Genomic DNA, 21,404 nt, shown 5'->3' on the forward strand with positions numbered 1-21,404 from the left:
AATAAAAGGTTAAATAAAAGGCAGAACAGAAGTAGGCCACTTGAACAACCTTACACATTACAATATTAAACAATTCCAAAATATAATCTTGGGATTATAAAACTGAGTTATAAAACTGTCAGGGAAGCAATTTTCTTCAAAACCTACAAAACTAATAGACTCCCATTCGTGTCTGCAAGGATTGTGATTGTGAACAACAGGCCGCACGTTTCCTGACTCAAAGGAGATGGACCCCCCTCTAATGGCTTTTGTGAACAGGGCTGTTCCCACAGTAACTGTTTGTTTGTAATTAGTTTGCAGTGTCACTCTTTCTAGCAAGATTATATGGTTTTCAAATGGGATTTCTGAAGAGCAAACTTGATGTACGAAGAAGAAAAACCTACACGCATACGATCACAGTACGGTGAGTACATACAATGTTCTCGCCCCTGTTCTGAGAATGACAAAGTAGTAGTACATTGCAAAGCTGTCAAAAGTTGCATAATGCAGAACAAACACAAAATAATACTGTTGTATAATTGTGTATAAGAATGTTGTTTCATATGTGTATAAGTAAATTCTCTGTAGTTATTTGATTCATAATAATAATAATCTGGCAACATTTAGTATAGTGACCACAAAATTCCAATTAATTACTCTAAGAATACTGCAGAAATAATACCTAAATATCTCATGCAGTTCCCCTGAGCTCTGATTTTGCTTGTGTGGTCTCACCCCTTGTTTGTAACACTATACCAAACCTGATCTTGTGCTTGTGCTTAAAGTCATTCTGAGGAAGTGCATGAGCTGTCCTGTGTTATTCCTGTGGTATTCACACATTAGCCATTTAATTAAAGTAAGGCGTGACCATTAAGCTTTTGTTTTTGTGTGAAATTTAGGGGGGATTAAAACCACAAAGGCAAATGTGATCACTCTACCCTCTAATAATGTAAGCAGGGGGTGATGCAGGCTCTTGTGATGTACAGAAGATGATGGTATTCTCTGTAAATGTTGCTCTGTAACCAATGAAAGTCTTTCGGATCATTTGATTAATTGTGTGAAACACTCCCGTGGGGAAAAGCTTCCGTCTGGGTGAAGCTGTTGGACTGACAGAGTGAACAGCGGGCCAACAATGACAGGAACAGCAGCGCGGGCGGCAGATGCTGTGCTGCCATAGAAACCACCATTAATTATGATCTGACACGCGTGTCACCGGAACCACGTCTGTGTGAAACAATCAGGGCAGCCCAGGCACATTTCCACCAGTTCTGCACATTGGGATTATCATTTACCCACAATAATCCACACTATTACCCAAAACCTGAATCATGGATTATATTAATTTAGACATTACTTCATTGTAGGATATTTTCATATATTTTATTGTTAGTATAGTGGTCCTATGGAAATGCATGGTGCAGGCAGTCTAAATATCCTGTACACATTTTAAATTAAGCAATATATAAATAAATAAAGTATAAATAATTCACAAGGCCCTTTTTTGCTTCAGAGTGATACAATTAATTGTTTCCTTTAAAGTGTAGTCATAATAATAATTGTTGCAGGAGGTGTTTGCACAGGCAGCTCTCAATGGGCTGAACATGTGCAATTACCTATGATTAATGCCAAAGTAAATGGTCCTAGAATTAGATATTATTGAGTTTTCACGGCTCCAATCCTGCAGGGTCGACATTTAAGCAGGTTCTCTGGGCCTCTTTAATTCATTAATTGCCTTAGATTCTCAGCAAGGTTGTGAAATTAGCCCAATTACGTCAACGACAAGCTAGCTAAGAGCTCGGATAAAACCCAAAGGCAGGGCACTGTGGCATTCCAGACCAGAGCCATGAACCCCTACTTTAGACCTAATGGTTTATACAAAGTGAGATCTGTATACAGCTCTTCAACAACAGTGAATACAGGAGGGGCTCCATGGCTTTACACTGGATATTATAATGAAGACCAGTGCAGCCCAGCTCTCAACCAGAAGCAATACTGACCAGTCTGTGTGCTGTAGGGGCACTCAGGAGAGAAAACAGAAAGGACTTGTACACAGAGAGTCATCACAGCCTGTAGCACACTCCCCAGCCACATTATTAAAGCTGACTCCTTGGTTTAGCCTTGGGAAACGGACTGATGAGAATATTGGATCAGTTCAGCGACAAGCAACCATTTGAGCGTGATGGGGCACACGACTGCCTAATAGTCGTAACCTTAAAAAAATACAAAATAAAAATAAATAAAGAATAGACACTGAAGAAAAACTCCACTTGCAACGACACATAAAACATAGGATGACATAAGTCAGTGACATTGCTCCGGAGCTTAAAGTCATAGAAATATCTAGCTCAGGGCAAGGCACATATGCTTCCACTCATACAATTCCCATGCCTTGGGAATCAGGCAATATTGGCTTCAAATAATAAGTCTCCTGAGCACAAACCCTGAATCACTGCTGAGAATGAGAAATGACAACTGCAGCAGCGCCTGGAGACTCGTGAATGTGGAACAGATGAGTGGAGACTGGCCATGTGCTGATCTGACAAATCATCTCTTATTCAGTCAGGGCCTCCGTTCTTGACACGACTGTGGTCCCTTCAGTCCTTTGAAGACTCAGGTGTATAATTCGACCTCCACACACTGAAGGTCCATTGTGCGATCTCACTTGCGTGTCCAAATGCAGCAGAGATGTTTCAAGACAACACTCCAGCCTCCACTGGGCAGGATGTGTTTACATATCCCCCCCAAAGTTTGTCTTATCAGGACCGCCTGCACACAGGGCTCATTGATGGGAGGTTACAGACTGAACGAAGCAGGAGTTTCACAGCTGCAATGACAAAGCACTGTGATTAAATACTTCACGCATTATTTAATAGCTTCAAAATAGTCACATATTGTAGTATTATGTCAGTCGAAATCTTTCATTTGAGATACTTGTATATCATAAAAGTGTATCATGTTCAAAATGCAATAGGTGATTTTGATCTTTTTTCCTACTGTGAAATGATCCTGCCTACTTAAAAAGAAAAAAACTCTCTCTCTCATATATATATATATTTTGGCAAGACGTTAGAACTATTTCTGAACAGTACAGTTTCCATTATAGAATACACCCAGATGTGCCGTAAATTTCTCAGTTCTTCAGCCATAACTGACTTCCAGAGTGTTGTCTCCTGGATTCTAGAGTCCCCCGAGTCTGTTCTTCAGATTCCATACATTCAAAGCCCCCTTCCCCTTTCAACCTGTTAACAGCTGCTTCAGAGTACAGCCATCTGCTGAAGGGGGGCTAGTAACATATTTACTCACCTCTAAAGACTAGGAATAAGATGAGATTTTATTTTAGTTTGTAGTTTTGTGTATAAAATCTTTGAATTATGATAAGATTATGAACCTATACAGCTTCAAAATCTTAAGTCATAGTTCTCATGCTGATCTGATTTTTATCACACACACAAAATCCTCGAATGCATGCATATACACAAGAGGGCGCTAGTGTTCAACTGTCCTGGCCTGCATGGTTTGCAGGTTGTTTTGCAAATGAATCCTCTATCACAAGACATTCCTCTTTCAATCGCCTTCAACGGTCCACTTGTGTAGTCTTAATTAAATTAAAAGTTGTACTGGTTTAACCCATAGACATATACATTCCCTAAGACTCAGGATACCATCAGGAGAGAGAGAGAGAGAGAGATGTCTGTGTGGGGGTCTTTGGGGCTTGGGCTGTCCTCCACTTGTTCCCCATGGGTTGTGTGAGGCTATACAATAAAGTCTAGCTTCTTAATCAATCTGTACCCTGGAGTCCTTGATTCACACCACCCTCGGACTATGAATAATAAAAACAGACCTCAATGGTTATTCAAGGTGGAGGCATCTCTCACGCCACCAAGTGGAGCAAAGGATTCAGTTCAGACGTCTGTAATTCAGAGCAAAGTGCTTCATTCCCTCATTTTAATAAATCAGCAATGTCTGCATGGCATGCATCTGTGAGTGCTCATGAGAGTCTATATGGGTGGATGGCACATGTTTAAAAAGGTGCTGTGGCCATGTTTGGCCCCCTGGCCTCCCCAATCCTCCCCACTGAGTCAGCAATGCTCGTATCCTTCACAAGGACATCTGCAGCTCTCGTACTCTTTGTTTGTCAGTAGGGGTGAAAGTACATATTCTGTTTGCTGTTTGTGAAATGCACGTTGTCAGGAGAGGTGTATGTCCAGTATTGATCCTGTGCTCCATGTTTCTGTCTGTGAAGATGTTTCCAAATGCAGCATTATTAGAGCTTGAGAAAATGTATTACACATTATTTAGCTTGGAGTTTACTTTATTTCTTCAATGCTTATTTTCCAGACCCTACATTAATATGTTGTAAGCTTATTGTACGCCCCTCTGCTGAAACGGCCACACTGGATCAGCTGATCCCCAGAGGAGACCAACCCCAGCCCACCATTAGTCAGTGATGTACTGAAACACTTCTGGTTTAAGCATATTGCCATTCTACTTTTGCACTTCAATTCAACGTGATACGTTATTACACTATGCACCTATGCAAATGTACTTGAGTCATTTTAAAATGATATGTTCCTTATATTATAATCTTGTAATAGTTTAATTAAAGTATTTAATGAATTAATAAATAATCTGGCAAACTACCCTACTGAACTGTTGGAAGGAAATCTCCAACGAATGAACAGAAAAAAATAACAGAATATTTTTTCTCTGAAAGATGATTAGAAGTGATTGATCAGCAACTGATTATTAAACACTTAAAAAGCAGAATTTTAATAAGAAGGTTAATAATAGGCCATTTATATATGTGTTTTGATAATATTGTTCATGTTACCCCAATGCTTATGAATGCCACAGTGTTAAATAAATTGTAGTTTATTGTAATACATTAATTGTTTTATTATGTATACATTATTGTTTGTCCAGCAGAGGGACTTTACTGGAAATATGTTATCAATGATTTCACTAACCTTCTCGGACCAATGACATCTAGGTTATGCAGGGCGTATTGAAATGATAGAGAATGATTTTTGACTACAGTTTTTTCTTTGACCAGTGTAACTTTGGACTTCTTTTTACAGGTTGTTTTTGCGCCCAAGAATAACTATTAAAGAAATCATTGTTAAATTGGTTTATTGGAAATCTATGGATGTGTTTTTCTCCTATGCAAACAGGTGAAATGGTATAAGAAACTAAAATAGATCATTATTATTTTGTTGCAAAAGTATCAGTTGTTGCAGTTTTGTTGCAAAAGCCAGTTCAATTTTGGTGTTATATATATAGCTTTGAAGACTTAAGTGGATTGGTTTGTTTTAACACATTTTAAGGTAATGAAAAGTACATATTTTGTGAGTTTTTAATCAGACTGTGTTTGTAATGTCTGTTTGTCATGTGGACAAGTTGGTAAGTATGGCGTCTGCCAAGAAATAATAATAATAATAATAATAATAATAATAATAATAATAATAATAATAATAATTGTGGCAGGGAGGGGGTTAATTGTCCCTCCCTGCCTGCTCATGGACTGCAGGTGGTTGGGGTGATTGATAAATTAAGGTCTATCAACCCCAGCCACCTGCTATATAAGGAGGCCTCAGCCTCAGCCTTGGAGGTGTTGGAGAGGTGGGCGTGGGCGTGGGCGTGGGCGTGGGCGTGGGCGTGGGCGTGGGCGGAAACCTGCCCAGTGTTGCACGTGTTTTGTTTGAGTATGTATGTTACGTTTTTACACAGTGAAGACCAGGTCCAGCCTGTGTATTTTTCTTTGAGTTTTGTGTATCTTTTTGTTTGGCCGTCGTGCCAGTTTATTTTGTTTATTTAATAAAGCCTGTTTTGTTTACCTGTAGTCAGGGGCGTCGCAAGGGGTTAGGCATCCTAGGCAATTGCCCTTCGGCCCCGGGCTGAGGGGGGGCCCCCAAATGGGAAAACCCCACCCCCTCAGTTCCCCCCCACTCCCCACTCTCATGGGGGAAAACTCCGCCGCACCTCCCCCCCCGCTGCATCACCGTCAGGAATTATTTTGCCTGTGGAATGAAAGATTTTGCCTCTGCCTGTGGTCTGTCTCCAAGCCTCCATTACTGGCTACCCGCCACAATAATCAACAGCAAAATAATCAATATTGATGTAAGGGGTGGGCTAGTGCAAATAGAAAAGTCAAAGTACATTCTGCCGTTCAGTCCAGCAGAAGCGACAGAGGCATTAGACACAGTCTGAATCAGTGTGTCTGGAGCAGTCCCAGGACAGTGAGCAGGGACCTCTGTGGGGTCAGGAGCGGGCCTGGGCAGAGTCTGCGGGTCTTAGGGCCGCTGTAGCGGTGAGAGAAGAGGTGAGGCCAGGTGTAGCCGGGTGCATCTGAGGAAACCTGCTGGAAGTAACATGTTGTGCCAGGAATGACATAGACAATGTTGTCTTCGTTCGTTGTCAATCAAATCCGTGATATTGTGAGTAAGGGAATTCACCTAAATAAGTAAGTGTCATTATTTGGGTAATCTCAGTCAACAATGGAAAAACTATCTGTGGCAGCAACTTGTCATTCAACACTTCTATCGAGGTCTTTATCCACTTTCTGGTCTAATAAATTAGATTACATATTGTGTATGTAATTTCCGGCGCAACATTTTATTTCCGGCTGCTCTTTGTTTTGATGTTACATGATGAACATTGATGATGGACATTCAGTTTGTGATTGGAGAATATTATGTATAAATAATGTTAAATAAGAAACTATCCTTATATTTAAACTCTGACAATAACTAATTAAGCTCAGTACTACATCCAGTTGCGAAGATTCAAGTGGACCAGCCATACTGTACCAAACGATCTTGTATGAAGCTGGTATGCTTGCAAGCTGCCTAATAAGGCAGTGCCTGGCAGCTTTAAGTTCAAAGCATTTCTACTGTACTGAAGATATACTGTAAGCAGACCTTGTGCCAGCAGTGGATGCTAGCTGAAATCCACATACTCCTTCAGTTGAAAAGCATAATCAATGTAGAAACACCCTGGACTGCATGCACAGTAGTTAAAGGAAATGGGTAATTGAGAGATGGGGGGGCGGAGGCTTGGGGAATGTGGAGGAGCGGACAGGGAGTCAGGGATCGCCTCACCAAATATGGCAACAGATGTGCTGCACTGTGCTCTGGTTTCTGTAACACTGTGGAGTCCTAGTACAGATCGTTTAGTGTATTTACATACAGTGACAGGTGAGTAAACTGTCATTAGTCACAGCGCAAAATAGAAAAGACTTCTGTCCAGCTCACTAGACTATGGAGCAATAAACTGCATCTTACTGTAAACCAGAGGTTTCAACAAGTCATTATTTAGCAAGTCCAAGTAATTCCCAAGTCTTTTTGCTTCAAGTCCAAGTAAGTCCCAACTCAGTATTAAGCAAGTCTCAAGTAAGTCCCAAGTCATTGAGCTACGTCAAGTCTCAAATCTTCAATTTTGAGCTTCGAGTCTCTTTTATAATTAATTACCACTTATGATCTTCTTTATAGTTTAAGTAATACAATACATAACACAGCAGATTATCAAAAACATTTTTATTGTCCATATATCACCGAAATAATGTGTGATAGTATAAGAATAAATCCAAGGAAAAAATATGAATATGGATTTTCTTTTTGGTCCAAAGCAGAAAATGCACACTCCTACTACTGAGCCTTACTTCAAACATAAGTAGAAGAACATCAACCATGTTGCTAGATGTCTTCAATTCATAAATTGAGTATTGTACTTGTACTACAGAGGATTGCACTTGCAAAATATCAAGTTGGACAGAACCGTCACTCATCTGTGCATGATGTGGTCGTAGAATTAGTCCAACATGGCTGAAAACCCGCTCAATAGGTGCACTTGTTGCTGGTACAGCTAATGCCCCGAATGCCACTGAATGGAAATCTACCCATTTTCCCAAAGAGAAACGTCTTTGATCAATGCATACTACTGGTGCTCACTTATGGCTCTGAAACCTGGTCACTAAATGCAATAATTATACAGAAACTGCAAGCACTAAAACTGGAATAACAAAAGACAGAAAAACAAATGCAGTGTGGTCACAATCGATCAAACTAATAAGGAGGTCGGGCCTTTTGAAACTCATGAGAATTCTGTAATTAATGACTTTCAAATCCGGTCATCAGGCCCGGTGTTGTGACAAACTGCTCCTCTGTCACAATGAGCGCCTGGCGAAAGTACGCGTGCGCAGTGAACACGCCCATAAATGTGTTGGTAATAATTCATTAAAATGATTTTTTATAGTGACCAATGTGCTATTTACGGATAGATGACAGGATGAGCTACATAGGGTTTGAAAGCTTCTAATAAAGCCCATTCAGACAGGTCCTTTATCTCTGACGGGATGAGCTGCCTCGGATTTGCAGTGTTAAATACGCTGCTATAGGCAGGTCGGCAGCTGCCCGGGCCTCCATCACCGCAACATCCCGTACGCGAGTCCAGGGTCCCAAACACACATTCAACACACTGCACTGTGCGCCTGGGTCTCGTTATTGGACTCTTCCATCTCCAGTCCTGGCCGATCAGAGTACAGGATGTCAGATCACAATGCACAGAGCTGAGAAATACATACGAATAACCGGCAGCTCCAAAATGACATGGAGTGGCAACGAGCTCGCCACGACTCTCTGCTGCAATATTTTGGAAACGCATTAACAACAAATACATTAATGCATTAATTGCAATAATGCAATGTGACAATTTTTGTAATTGCAATAAGTTCTGAACTTTATTTTAAAATACTCATCTAACACAACAGCTGTATTAAATACATTTGGAAACATACCTGTGTTTTCAAGTTCCAGTGAAAACAAAATATATGGCAATAGCTGGTGTTTTAATAATATTCATTTGTTTGTTGCTCCTCTTTCCTTTTCTGTCATAGTGTCGCAGAAGGGTGTTTGGCTCTTAGGTGGGTTAACATACCAGCTGTAGATTTGTGGTATATTAATTGCAATGCACATGTTGTACACTTAACAGTGTTTTAATTTACTTTGTCAAAGTATTTCCAAGAGGAAGCCATTGGTCGTGTTCTTGTAGCGCCGCATGTCTGCGCAGATCTGCAGAATTGCACCGATCGCATTGGCGGAGTCGCGCAGATCTGTCATTGTCAGCCAATCACAGACAAGAAATGACAAAGAAATCCCACCCTCCCGTCAATTTTCATTGCAGCTACATAGACAGCCAATCAACCGTACAGGCTTTAAAATAAAATCAATATTATTATTATTATTATTATTATTATTATTATTATTATTATTATTTTAACTATCAAATGTTAGATTCACTTGTCGATAGTGGCCATCTTTAACGAATAGTTGAATTTTCGAATATTTGGTCTCATCCTATATATATATTACATAACTAGTAAAATTGTATAAAATGGAAAGAGAGCGTTACTGTATCTTCTGTAAATGTTGATTCAGGCTCATCCGTACTAGATGGAATAATAAGAATAGGTTCATGCATAGAGAGATTCGAATTGAAATTGACAAAATTGTGAAAAGTGAAAGGAAAACAAGTTTTAAAGTATATTCATCTTTGGGGGGGGCACGACCTGTGACCCAAATGTTTTTTGGGGGCCACCACCCAGAAAGTTTGGGAACCACTGCGCTATCCACCAATCAGGACGGGGGCCTCCAACATAAATTTTGCCTAGGGCCTCCAAATGTCTAGAACCGGCCCTGCCGGTCATGATCATATTTATGGACAGTCATAAACAAGTCAAATCAAATAACCCCTAAATAACTCATGTAGAATAATACCCAGTTAATATAAGCTTAATTAATGACATTGTAACCATCATTTGACATAAATAACCTTTTCAAATTGTAGAGAACTTGTGGAAGTGTATGCAAGATAGAACAATGTTTTGAATAAATACAGATTATTGCAGGAATCAATTTATTTTCTTAGCATGAAATGTAAAGTTGATGCTTGCGATGATTCGTTAGTTTTTCTTTAGTTGCAAACTTAAATCTTGAAACAGTGTCCTAAACAAGGGAATTCTGAGGAATTTTGTATTAATCCTTCTATTCCACAAATATCTTTGACATTTAGTGTTGTTATTCTGCTTCTGTGTTTGATTGTTTCTTAGAAACACAATAGACCATATCATTTATGTGTTATATTTTCGGAACTCTTGTCACCTACTACTGTTACAGTCTCCTGTATTGTTTTAAGGAGAGCATGTTTGCTGGTTGCTGGTTGTACTGCTAGTAATACGGCAAAAATGGGAGCTGCTGTTGCTCTAATTGAATGGGTTCCCAGAACAGGATTTTCAGCATTAGAAAGTAAATGGTGAACTGTCAGCTAGTTGATAAATGGCTGTGACGGTCAACACAGTACTGTACACGGCGATCGATCAGCTGGGCAGGATCAGACTAGAGTGTAAAGCTCTGGATTTAGCACTGGCCCAGAGGGACGGGGCTGTAAATACAACACTGGTAATAAACTACAGTGAGCTAAACACAGAATGCAACTGGCAGGGCTGCCATTTACTGAATGGACGCTAATAGCCTTCTGAGTAACAGTTCAGCTACCCTACATTTTGCGTTGGTGGAAGTTATTGAAATGTATAAATTGATTGTTTTATTGTCTATGTACAACAAATCTGTACAGCAGTCCAACATATTATGACATATACAGTAATAGCTCAACATAACAGTACAACATATTTCTAGTTTTGTGGCATAAGAGCTTCAACACACCTTTACAAAGATTCTTAATAAAACTCTAACTGTCACTATTCAGATTTTAAAATTTGTATATTTTGCATATTGTATATTAAAAATGTAACCTTTACATACTTTAAGCCTTTTATTAATGTGCATCCCAGTTTGAGTCCATTTGTAAGTGTACATGATTATATAGAGTTGTTATTGACCTATTGATGGTTTCCAGTGAGTAAAGAAAGGGGAACTGTTGGTGGTACAAGTGAGTAAATGAACCTGGGGTAAAGAGGAAGGATGAGGGAGGGTGGTGTGAGAACTTCGATTATTGTGGTTTTCAGATCTGTACTTCAGCTTTACTTAACTTTAAAATTGCATTTTTCTTCAAGGTAAGTACATAATGTATTCTGAATACATTTTATGTTCCTAACTTGTATATATTTATTGTCTTTCTTATTTTAGATGGACCTAAACCTACTTTTTATATCAACATTATTAGGATGCTTGTATTACAGCAATGCTGGACAAGGTAATTTGACATATATGTATGTGTGTGTATATAGATATAGATATAGATACCTATAGATAGATATTCACTGAGTGTACAGAGCCTTAGGAACACCTTCCTAATATTGAGTTGTACCTTCCTTTCAGAGCAGACTCAATTTGTAAGGGCATCGACTCTTCAAGGTGTTGAAAGCTGTTCCACAGAGATACTGACCCATGTTGACTCCAATGCTTCCCACAGTTGTGTCAAGATGGTTGGTAGTGGATGAGCTGTTTTCGACCACTGGCCTGCCGTTGGCTGGATGTCATTTGGGTGGTGGACCATCCCTGATACAGACGGGAAACTGCTGAGCATGAAAAACTCAGCAGCGTTGCAGTTCTTGACACCCTAAAACCGGCACACCTGGCATCTACTGCCACACCCCGTGTGCCCCGACAAAGGCACTTTGCCTTTGCCCATTTACCCTCAGATTTTTTGTAATGCTTCATCAGGTCACAACTTAATGGATCTGTTTCACACATGTCACATGTTTTCTTGTATTCTTACAGAAGGAAATGAATGTATAATGGCAAGAGCAAAGTCTTGTGGGGAGTGTATTCAAGTTGGAGAAAAATGTGGATGGTGCACCAAACCCGTGAGTGCCTCATGTCTTAATTTCAGAAAATATATTAAAATATATATATATATATATATATATATATATATATATATATATATATATATATATATATATATATACACAATATAATCACAAGTACTAGTGGAGACCTTCAAGTCAATCCTGTGAAAAGGTAGTTATCATAAACCTTTATCAAACTCCTCTGGAGAAAGTGGATTATCTTTTGAACAGTTGAACATGTGAGAACTTTCTTTGCTTCTTATCAGCAAGTCACAAAAATGCCAAGAGAGAACAGCATGTGTGAATATTACTTCAGTCATCCATAATTGGATGGCCATTTTTACATCAGTTCTGCTGTATATTCATATTGGGAAACTGGTTCCTGCAGTTGGAAATTATCTCCAGCACATTACTGAATGGTGTACCTTACTTCATGTGTAATATTTGTTTCATAGCTCAGGCATTTACATTTTCTCTCCACAACAGGTGTAGCTGGGTCAATAAGATGCATGTGAAATATGAGAGGACATGTGACTATTCCAAAGCTCAACATATATATGTTTTTGAAACATAAATATTTAGTTAAATGTAAAAGACACAAAACGCATAGAATACAGTAAAACACACATTGTAGAAGTGAAAATAACTTTTTTCTATTCAAATAGGTGCTGTAAGCCTAGTACTCTGAGGGTTAAAAAATTAAAATATTGGTCATAGAGTTCTCATAGCATTGATTTGAAAACACTGGAGTGATGCTTTTTCTTTCTTTTTTTTAACCGCCATTTACAGCACTTTTTAAGACGAGGAGAGCCGACCTCTGCCAGATGCGATGAACTGGAGTCCCTGAAGAAGCGCTGTCCGCACGACTTAATCGAGAACCCCCGGGGCAGCCAGACGGTGCTCGTCAACAAGCCAGTGACCAACAGGAAGGAGACCTCTGAGAAAATGAAACCAGAGGATATCACTCAGATTCAGCCTCAGAAGATGTCTTTGAACTTACGACCCGGTAATTAAAACACACACACACACACACACACACACACACACACACACACACACACACACACAAAATGTCTGTTCTGTAAGGAGTGGTAATCAATATTACTCTATTGTTATTATTTATTTATTAGCAGATGCCCTTGTCCAGGGCAATTTACAAAATATAAGAGCAATATAATTTATGGGACAGCGTTATTGTACATAGGATATTGGGTTCCAATAATTGATCTGGGATCTTCCACTTCTGCTTCAAAATTTTAGGAAAATGTAATGTAAAATAAATGCATATTATCCATGCCCCTTGTTCTGCCAACAGTGATTTGTTCCAGCCTGACATTTGAATCTTTCATAATTGTACTAGTGTAGAAAATGTTAAATGTATGTTTTTCAATTTTTTGTTTGTACATTTTCAGATGAAGCCCAGTCATTAAAGCTGAATTTCAGAAGAACTGAAGATTATCCTATTGATCTGTATTATCTTATGCACCTTTCTTCCTCCAAGGATGATTTGGAAAATATAAAAAATCTGGGAACAAGTCTGATGCATGAAATGTCAAAATTCACCAGTGATTTTAGAATTGGTAAGAATTCAGTTATGGTAATTTTCTGATGTTCAACACACACATTAAAAAAGAAAAAATCAATAACAACAGAGTTTGAATTTTAGAGTTAAGAGCTTTTTAGAGCAGCTGAGTCGAATAGTTGGTGCAGGAGGGTCAGATTCTGCGTATTTTGCTCAGGAAAAATCGGCGTGCGTGTCAGGGAGGAGATGTGCTGGGAGTAGGATAGAGCAGGGTCAAGGGTCCCTCCAAGATCCTTCACAGTAGAAGAGGGGGAGAGTGCGGTAGATTCCAGGGGAATTTAAAACTAGAAATCAGAAGAGGGCAAAGAGAAGAAGTGAAAGAAAAGAAGGTCGGATTTGAAGAAGTTAAGTTTCCAAGATGCAAATCTAAGAAATGGCAAATTAATAATTTGTTCTGCATTGTGCATTCTATCATACCCTTTTCTCTTGTGTAGGTTTTGGCTCTGTGGAGAAGACTGAGGTGCCCCACATTGGTACATCTCCAGCCAAGCTGCTGAACCCTTGCACTGGGGACCATAACAGTACCAGTGCTTTCATCTATAAAAATGTGCTCCAATTGACCAGTGATGGAAACCAGTTCAACACTCTTGTAGGGCAGCAGCAGATTTCTGAAAACTTGGATTCTCCTGAAGGAGGGTTTGATGCCATTATGCAAGTTGCTGTCTGTGGAGTAAGTACGTCTGTGTGCTTCTCTGTTAATGAGCACAAAACTCTTCAATGAGTGAGTGAATTTGCACACATTTAATTTATCCAGGTGTTTTTCATGACACTGTGGAATTCCTAGAGGAATTCCAAGGTTCATTGGACACTAGTTTGTGGGTGGTATGAAATTCATTATTTTTATTTTTTACTTTCAGGAGCACATTGGCTGGAGGAATGTCACCCGCCTGTTGGTGTTCTCCACTGACGCTGGCTTCCACTTCGCTGGAGATGGAAAACTGGGTGAAATAGTTTTGTCAGATGATGGAAAATGTCACCTGAAAGATGGGATGTGCACAATAAGCCATTATTATGTATGTATTTTTGAGAATATAGGCTCAAGTATTTTGGTTTTGTTGTATATTACTCTGCATGCTAAGTATTGTGACAGTGTGAGGGGCATGGCGTATCTTTAATTAGTGGAGGAGATTACAAAACCTCTCCTCCAAGACTCCAACCCCCAGAAACAAGCAGGGCTCCTGATGGAAATAGTCCCACCCCCCACTTCCTCTATAAAAGGAAACGGACCATGGTTGCATTCTTGGCTGGGTAAACAACGTCCACAAGAGGGCGGGAGAGGGAGAGGGAGAGGGAGAGGGAGAGGGAGAGGGAGAGGGGAGCAGTTTTATTAAGTTTTGTTTATGGTTTTGCACATAGTTTTTTCTGAGGATGGTAAATAATCTGGGAGAATGTCTTTCTATTTCATTTTTCAGGACAATCCCTCAATTGCACATCTGGCTCAGAAACTGAGTGACAACAACATTCAAACGATCTTTGCCGTCACTGAAGAATTCCAGCACGTTTACAAGGTCATTTGTTATTGCTTAGATTTTTTCCTGTTCCTACATTTTAATATATTATCTTACTAAATATCAGCATAACCATTTTTTTTTTTTTTTGGTTTCAGTGAATTCATTCTTTATTTTAGAAAGGATCTGGTATTTCCTATCAAGGCTTGTGTAATTTGTGTCCTCAGCAGCCTGCTCTGCTCAAGATACAATGTATGATTTGAATTATGTCAAATGTTTGGGGTGGCATGTTATAATCATAAATAAAATAATATCCTTCCATGCAAACTACACGGTGATTACAGATGAATCATTTGTTCATTCAATTTACCTTTTTTAGTACAAACTTCCAAAACATTAAAAGCTTTTTGAAAAGTGAAAAAGAAAGGTAAGTGACACAACAGTGAAATTCACACATCCATTTCCAGCCAGTGCTTCATCCAGTACAGGGTCACAGCGAGCTGGAGTCTAATCCAGGCACAAGGCAGGGTGCAGACTGGGTGGGATGCCAGTCTATTGTAGGGCAGCACTAACATTGCAATTTAAAGGAGCCAGGCGACCTCAGCTGCATGTCTTTGGGATGTGGGAGGAAACCAGAGCATTCTACAAAAATTCACACAGCCAGAATAAAACAGAGCTGCTGTCATGTCTACCGTCCAACACTCTTGATCACCCCCAGAGGTTGCCTTTGCTCCAACTTCTCCTTTCCCCGTTCCCCGTCTCTCTTCACCTAATTATTGAATTATCACTCCTCGTCTCCTGGTTAGCTGTCTAACCTGCTCCTCATCTCTCCTGTTCATTAGCTCTCTCTATACCTCTTTGTTTCTTCAGTCTGGTGGGACGTTTTGTTTGCTGTGCCTAGTGACATTTCCGAGCCTTTTCTCTGTGGTAGTCTGAGTGTTTCCGACCTTAGCGTTCCCTGTTTGACTTGCGTTTGCTGGATCTCCTGTTTTGCCCTGTTCGCTCCATCGTTGTCCTGTTCATCTGACCTTGACTTTTGGATATCCCCGATTAACCTGTTTTCTAGCCTCTGACCATCTGGCTGTTCTTTGATTTTCCCTGTGCTCTGCGCTTGGGTTCAGCGCTCCTGTCACCGACATTAGCTTCCATTATATTTTTTTAATGTAGTTTAGTTTTGCATTAACACTCCCGATCTGTATTTTGTATACTGGATTTACTGGAAACATAATTTAACTTATAATATGTTTTACAAGTTACATTGTTTTTCTACCTGTAGCAGGTGATTCAATATGATTAACTTTATGAGCATCAGGAAAAAAAAATGATAAGTGAAACTGTAGCATGTAAGTAAACACAATCAAGTTTTCAGTTATCCTTGTAGCTCTGTCTTGCTTGTTAATAGCCAATAATATATAGAGAAATACATATTTAAAACATGTTATTTTGATATACTGATCACATAATTGGTTCTTATTTGGACTGCATCCACAGCTACTATGATGGTTTGTGTAGTTTCTCCGAATATGGGCCAGCTTCATTTAACGTGTGCGATTGATACGCGGATTTTCCAGCACCATAATGCCACTTTCAGAGGGTAACTTTTGTTTTTTGGTCTTCAGGAACTGAAAAACCTCATTCCAAAATCTGCTGTCGGAATCCTCTCTGCCAACTCCAGCAACGTGATCAATCTGATTATTGATGCCTATAAGGTACATGTGCCTCTTAGTTTTATTTGGGGGTGAACATGAGTAATGCAGAACTAAGTATCTTATAGTAGCAGTGCATAAATGAAATCAATACTTCTCAAATATTTTTATCTGAACTTTAGATCATAAATACATCAAACATAGGAAACTAACACTGCCAACATCTGTATGTGTAAAAACACTTCAAAAACACACCACTGAGAGAGAGAGACCTAGATTATAAAAATAAATGTAGATAAATTACTAGCAGTTAGGTTGTTTGTGCAGGGGAGGGAGGGAAGGAGATAATGAGACAACTCTGCTGCATTGTTAGAGTGATACATAAACGTCTTCATACATTCCATGAATTTAAGGCCAAATATATCAAGCTAAATGTAGAAAACCATGCACAATGAGGCCGCCAGTTTATCAGATGATAAGTGTTATTCGTAGCTAACTGAACATAACTGTTTAGTTTTTTCTTCCTTTTTAATTTTAGTCTCTGTCTTCGGAGGTCATCCTGGAGAACAGTAAATTGCCAGAAGGAGTGACCATTAAGTATCAGTCACATTGCAAGAATGGGGTTGTCAATGAAGGAGAAAATGGTCGAAAGTGTTCTAACATTTCCATTGGTGACCAGGTAGGTAGAAAACAAAGTAACGTGTAACCTTTGATTGTTTCTTGACGCACTTTTTCACCTTTTTGCTGGGCAGGTCGGCTGCAGTGTGACTCATTTATGAAAGAAGCAAGTTCTTATTTTTTGTCACATATCCCAGCTCAGCCTTTCCTGTCCACTTGAGTTCAAGCATAGTTCTTAACCCATTCAGCTCTTGTTGATACTGCCTGTCATATCTGTTTTTAACTTAAATCATAATTTGCAAGACTTGCACATCACAATGTAGATCCATGTGTCTCATCTATTTCTCTTATGAATGTATTATAAAATTATGTTATAGTGGGTGACTGATTTATATTGTATGCATAGTATCTTAAAACTTCAAATTTGGAGTGATCTTTACTCTCCTTCCATGTTAAGAGCTGTGCATTGTTTATTCCAGGTCTTCTTTGACATAAGTATTACTGCACACAAATGTCCTAAAAATGGTCTGAGTGAGTCCATCAAGATCAAACCTCTGGGCTTCACTGAAGAGGTGGAAATTCTTCTTAATTTCATCTGTGAATGTGAATGTCACGACGCAGGACAGGCGAACAGCCCTTATTGTAACAATGGCAACGGCACCTTTGAGTGTGGGGCGTGCAGGTAAATACAGAGCCCTTCAACTTGAACATGAGATTAATGTTGGTTTATGCATTTATTTTAAATAAGAATAAATACAACTTAGTTGAATGTCCTTACATAATGAGGGTGACGGTACACTAAAATGAAAGTACAATTTCTACAAAATCTGACAAGTTACATTTAAAATATGGTTAGTAAAATTATTAAACATTATGTTCTTTCTGCTTCATTAGGAATTGCTAGATGTCAACATTTCCTCTGTCAGTCACACTTGACATTTAAACTATTTACTCAATGTTTAACTCAATGTCTCAGGTGCAATGAAGGCCGTATCGGCAGACACTGTGAATGCAGCACCGAAGAGGTGAACAGTGACGATCTGGACGCTAACTGCCGAAAGGACAACGGCACCGATATCTGCAGCACCAATGGAGACTGTATCTGTGGGGAGTGTGTGTGCAAGAAGAGGGAGAATCCCAGTGAGGTGTACAGCGGCAAATACTGCGAGTGTGACAACTTCAACTGCGACAGGTCCAACAACATGATTTGCGGAGGTATTGTTTTGTCCTGCCCCCCACCCCTCTATTCAGATCATTGTGCCAACTTAATTGGTATTAAGCAGTGAATTAAACTAGATTGGTTGTGATACTCTTGTAGCTTTAATAAGCCTACTGTTATGACAATATGACAACTTCCGACTTCATTAGGCGGAGACTGTGATAGTGACCTGGTAGGAAGATATTTTAAAAACCTATACATAATTACTAACTGTCCAGCTATTTTTTAAACCCATCAACATGCTGCATATGTGTTTGTTTGCTAATATTTGATACCATTTGAAAAAGCCTTGTAATCATTTGAAATGCTATAGATTGCCGTTGAGAATGTCATGGATGAAATCCTTGCTTAGTATAAGAATATACCAATATCTGTAGGTCTATCTATAATGCATATTGTGTTAATGTAAACTCAAGCTGAAGTCCGATATTCCCAGCTACTGTAAATTAACTGGAGAACTACAATAGTCATGTTAATAGAGAAGGAAATCTCACAGCGGTTTGTTTCTTGGTTTGATTTTGCAGGACATGGTGAGTGTGTCTGCAGGGTGTGCCAGTGTGAAGCGAACTACACTGGAAGTGCCTGTGACTGTTCCCTGGACACTACGACATGTCTGGCATCCAACAAACAGATCTGCAACGGTAGAGGGACCTGCGAGTGTGGCACCTGCAAATGCACAGATCCCAAATTTCAAGGGCCAACCTGTGAGATCTGCCCAACGTGCCCCGGAGTGTGTACCGAGCACAAGTGAGTTGACTATTTTATTAAGATAATTTAAAGCAGGGGAGGGGTGTTTATTACCCTGTGTCTTAAATATATCAGGGTCGACAACTTTGCGCTCTGCATAACATATCCCACAAGGACACTCCTTGGAGTTATTTGATTTTAATTGAGCTAATCAATTATTAATTTCAAATCATCTGCAAAACTGTCACTTTTTTATCACAAAATGCACGACCCTGGTCTGCCTTATGTTGATGTCGATGTCTTGAGCTGACAATTCAAACCCCTGTGTCCCTGAAGTTATAATGGCCCCACAGAAACAACATTTTTCATATTGTAGTTCGGGTGCAAAAATGGTCTGCCGGTGTTGTCAGTTTTAATTTAAAAAATTCAAAGAAAAGAAAAAAAACACAGACAGTGAATCTTTTCACATTTCCACTAAATAAGTATTATGTGATTCAATGAAAACATTTTGTGCAAGTGACAGATCCCAGTTTTCAGATAAAAACCTACCCGGATCTTCCCCAATGTTAAGAGAACATTAAATTGTCCCCCAACGATAATGTATGTCCGGCTCCATAGGCATAGGGGACACCAGAGAGAGGGTGGGGCAAATCTCGAATTTTTAGAAATTGCAGGATTCTGTTATTCACAGTGCATTTCATGCTCTATGTATGTAATAGAATACCATTTCAAGTTCAAATTGCCAGAAAAATCTACTTTGTCATGGAATGGGTTTGATCTCCACAGGGAGTGTGTGCAGTGCAGGGCATTTCAAACTGGAGAGAAGAAGGACACCTGCGAGAGAGACTGCTCCTATTTCAACCTCATCAAGGTGAAGGACCGTGATGAGTTGCCCCAGCCAAACCAGGCCTTTCCCCTCATGCACTGCAAGGAGAGAGACGCCAATGACTGCTGGTTCTATTACACCTACGCCATCAACAACACCGAAAAAGAAGTCCACGTGGTGGAGATTCAAGGTGAGTGAATCTTTTAAATAATTTCGAAACATTAAATAAGCCAGTTTAAATGTGAATTACATATAGTTAAACTACCCAAATAGGGTAATAAGTCATGTCCCCTTGTCTTTTTTGTATTTTAACAAAAACACTGAATAATTACTGCATGGCAATATACCTGTTTAGACCCATCTGTGTTTTCAGAAGGTAAGATGTGTAATATATGGTCCAGAATGTTGAATTTTAAACTAAACTTTCACTTTGATTCTGTTGCTGTTTGAGCAGCGTGCCCTGCAAGACGAGGCCTGCATTGAGCAGGACATGATTACAACAACGTCAAATCTCCCCCAGAGCTCATCTCATCAAGACCACCTACACAAAGGGTTCATTGATGGAGGGTTGCAAATGAACAGAACAAAAGCTTCCAGTACAAAATAATTAACCAAAGATGCAGGAACAATGGCATCTGTCTATAAATACTATATAGGTCATGTATTTGATTGCATTAATTTTATGATGTTTATCATGATTGTATTCATTATTTTTGCTGACCAGAATTATTTTAAAGCAGCAGATTTTCCATTATATATTATACTTTATACCTTGACTGCCCAACAATGTCCCTTTGTGTCATAAATTGCCCAGTCCTTGATTGGCCATATTAAAATAAGGTATTTGCACAGAATGTACACTGCTAGAACTGAATGCATTGTCTCCTGGATTCTGGTCCCCAGAGTCTGTTCTTCAAATCCATCCATTTAAAGACTCCATTACTTTTCAATCTGTTAGCTGTTGGTTTAAGAGTATAGACATCTGCTGAAGGGGAGCTGTTGACATATCTACCCAACTAGGCATATCTTTATATTATATATATACTTGATATACTTTATAATAATAATACTTTATATATATATATATATATATATATATATATATAAAGTATTATTATTATTATAAAGTATATCAAGTATTATTATTATAAACTATGCTATTCATGGAGGAAAACAAACTGTATAAAATCAGAGCTAAAATGGAAACTAATTAATCAGGACAGAATATTTTCTTTGGAAGCCGTACTTTATCTAATTACTTTATCCAAAGTCCACAGTCCTCCCTCTGAGAATGACCTCAGTATACTTACTGCTGCTACAGCCATCTCAGATTTCTGTCATTAGCTGATGTTTGAAGGAAAACATCCTGTTCCCAGAGCTGATATCACATGGAGCCACATATTGTGCCGCTTACTGTTCCTCAAAGAAGTGCACATATTTAGTTCAGGCTACATTTTTAAGTGTATATAAAAACATAAGTAAGAATTTCCATGCTGGTCAGATTTCTTTCCCCCTCTCCATAAATGTATATATCAGCAGCATCAGCCTTTGTCGATGCACTGCTGGACGAAAGGCCCCCCAAGATGTTTCCACATT

General features: G+C 39.1%; 1 protein-coding gene across 3 annotated transcripts; it reads left to right on the forward strand.

Annotated features, from left to right (window-relative positions):
* Positions 1 to 6,154: 6,154 nt before the first annotated feature.
* LOC136763576 (integrin beta-1-like) lies at positions 6,155 to 20,662 on the forward strand. 3 transcript variants are annotated; one of them, XM_066717675.1, is made up of 15 exons: positions 6,155 to 6,298; positions 11,118 to 11,184; positions 11,712 to 11,797; positions 12,572 to 12,788; positions 13,195 to 13,362; positions 13,799 to 14,034; positions 14,222 to 14,377; positions 14,777 to 14,872; positions 16,432 to 16,521; positions 16,997 to 17,137; positions 17,556 to 17,758; positions 18,053 to 18,291; positions 18,820 to 19,042; positions 19,769 to 19,998; positions 20,263 to 20,662. In XM_066717675.1, the coding sequence occupies exons 2-15, from the start codon at positions 11,118 to 11,120 to the stop codon at positions 20,289 to 20,291; spliced, it is 2,181 nt and encodes a 726-aa protein (XP_066573772.1). In that variant the 5' UTR covers positions 6,155 to 6,298; the 3' UTR covers positions 20,292 to 20,662. The 3 variants fall into 3 exon arrangements, with proteins under 3 accessions (XP_066573772.1, XP_066573780.1, XP_066573787.1); XM_066717690.1 differs by lacking the exon at positions 6,155 to 6,298 and adding an exon at positions 11,310 to 11,416 and having other exon boundaries at positions 11,119 to 11,184; XM_066717683.1 differs by lacking the exon at positions 11,118 to 11,184 and having other exon boundaries at positions 6,171 to 6,298.
* Positions 20,663 to 21,404: the final 742 nt, after the last annotated feature.

This window comes from Amia ocellicauda, chromosome 2, assembly GCF_036373705.1.
Source record: "Amia ocellicauda isolate fAmiCal2 chromosome 2, fAmiCal2.hap1, whole genome shotgun sequence".
NCBI classification, from domain to species: Eukaryota; Metazoa; Chordata; class Actinopteri; order Amiiformes; family Amiidae; genus Amia; species Amia ocellicauda.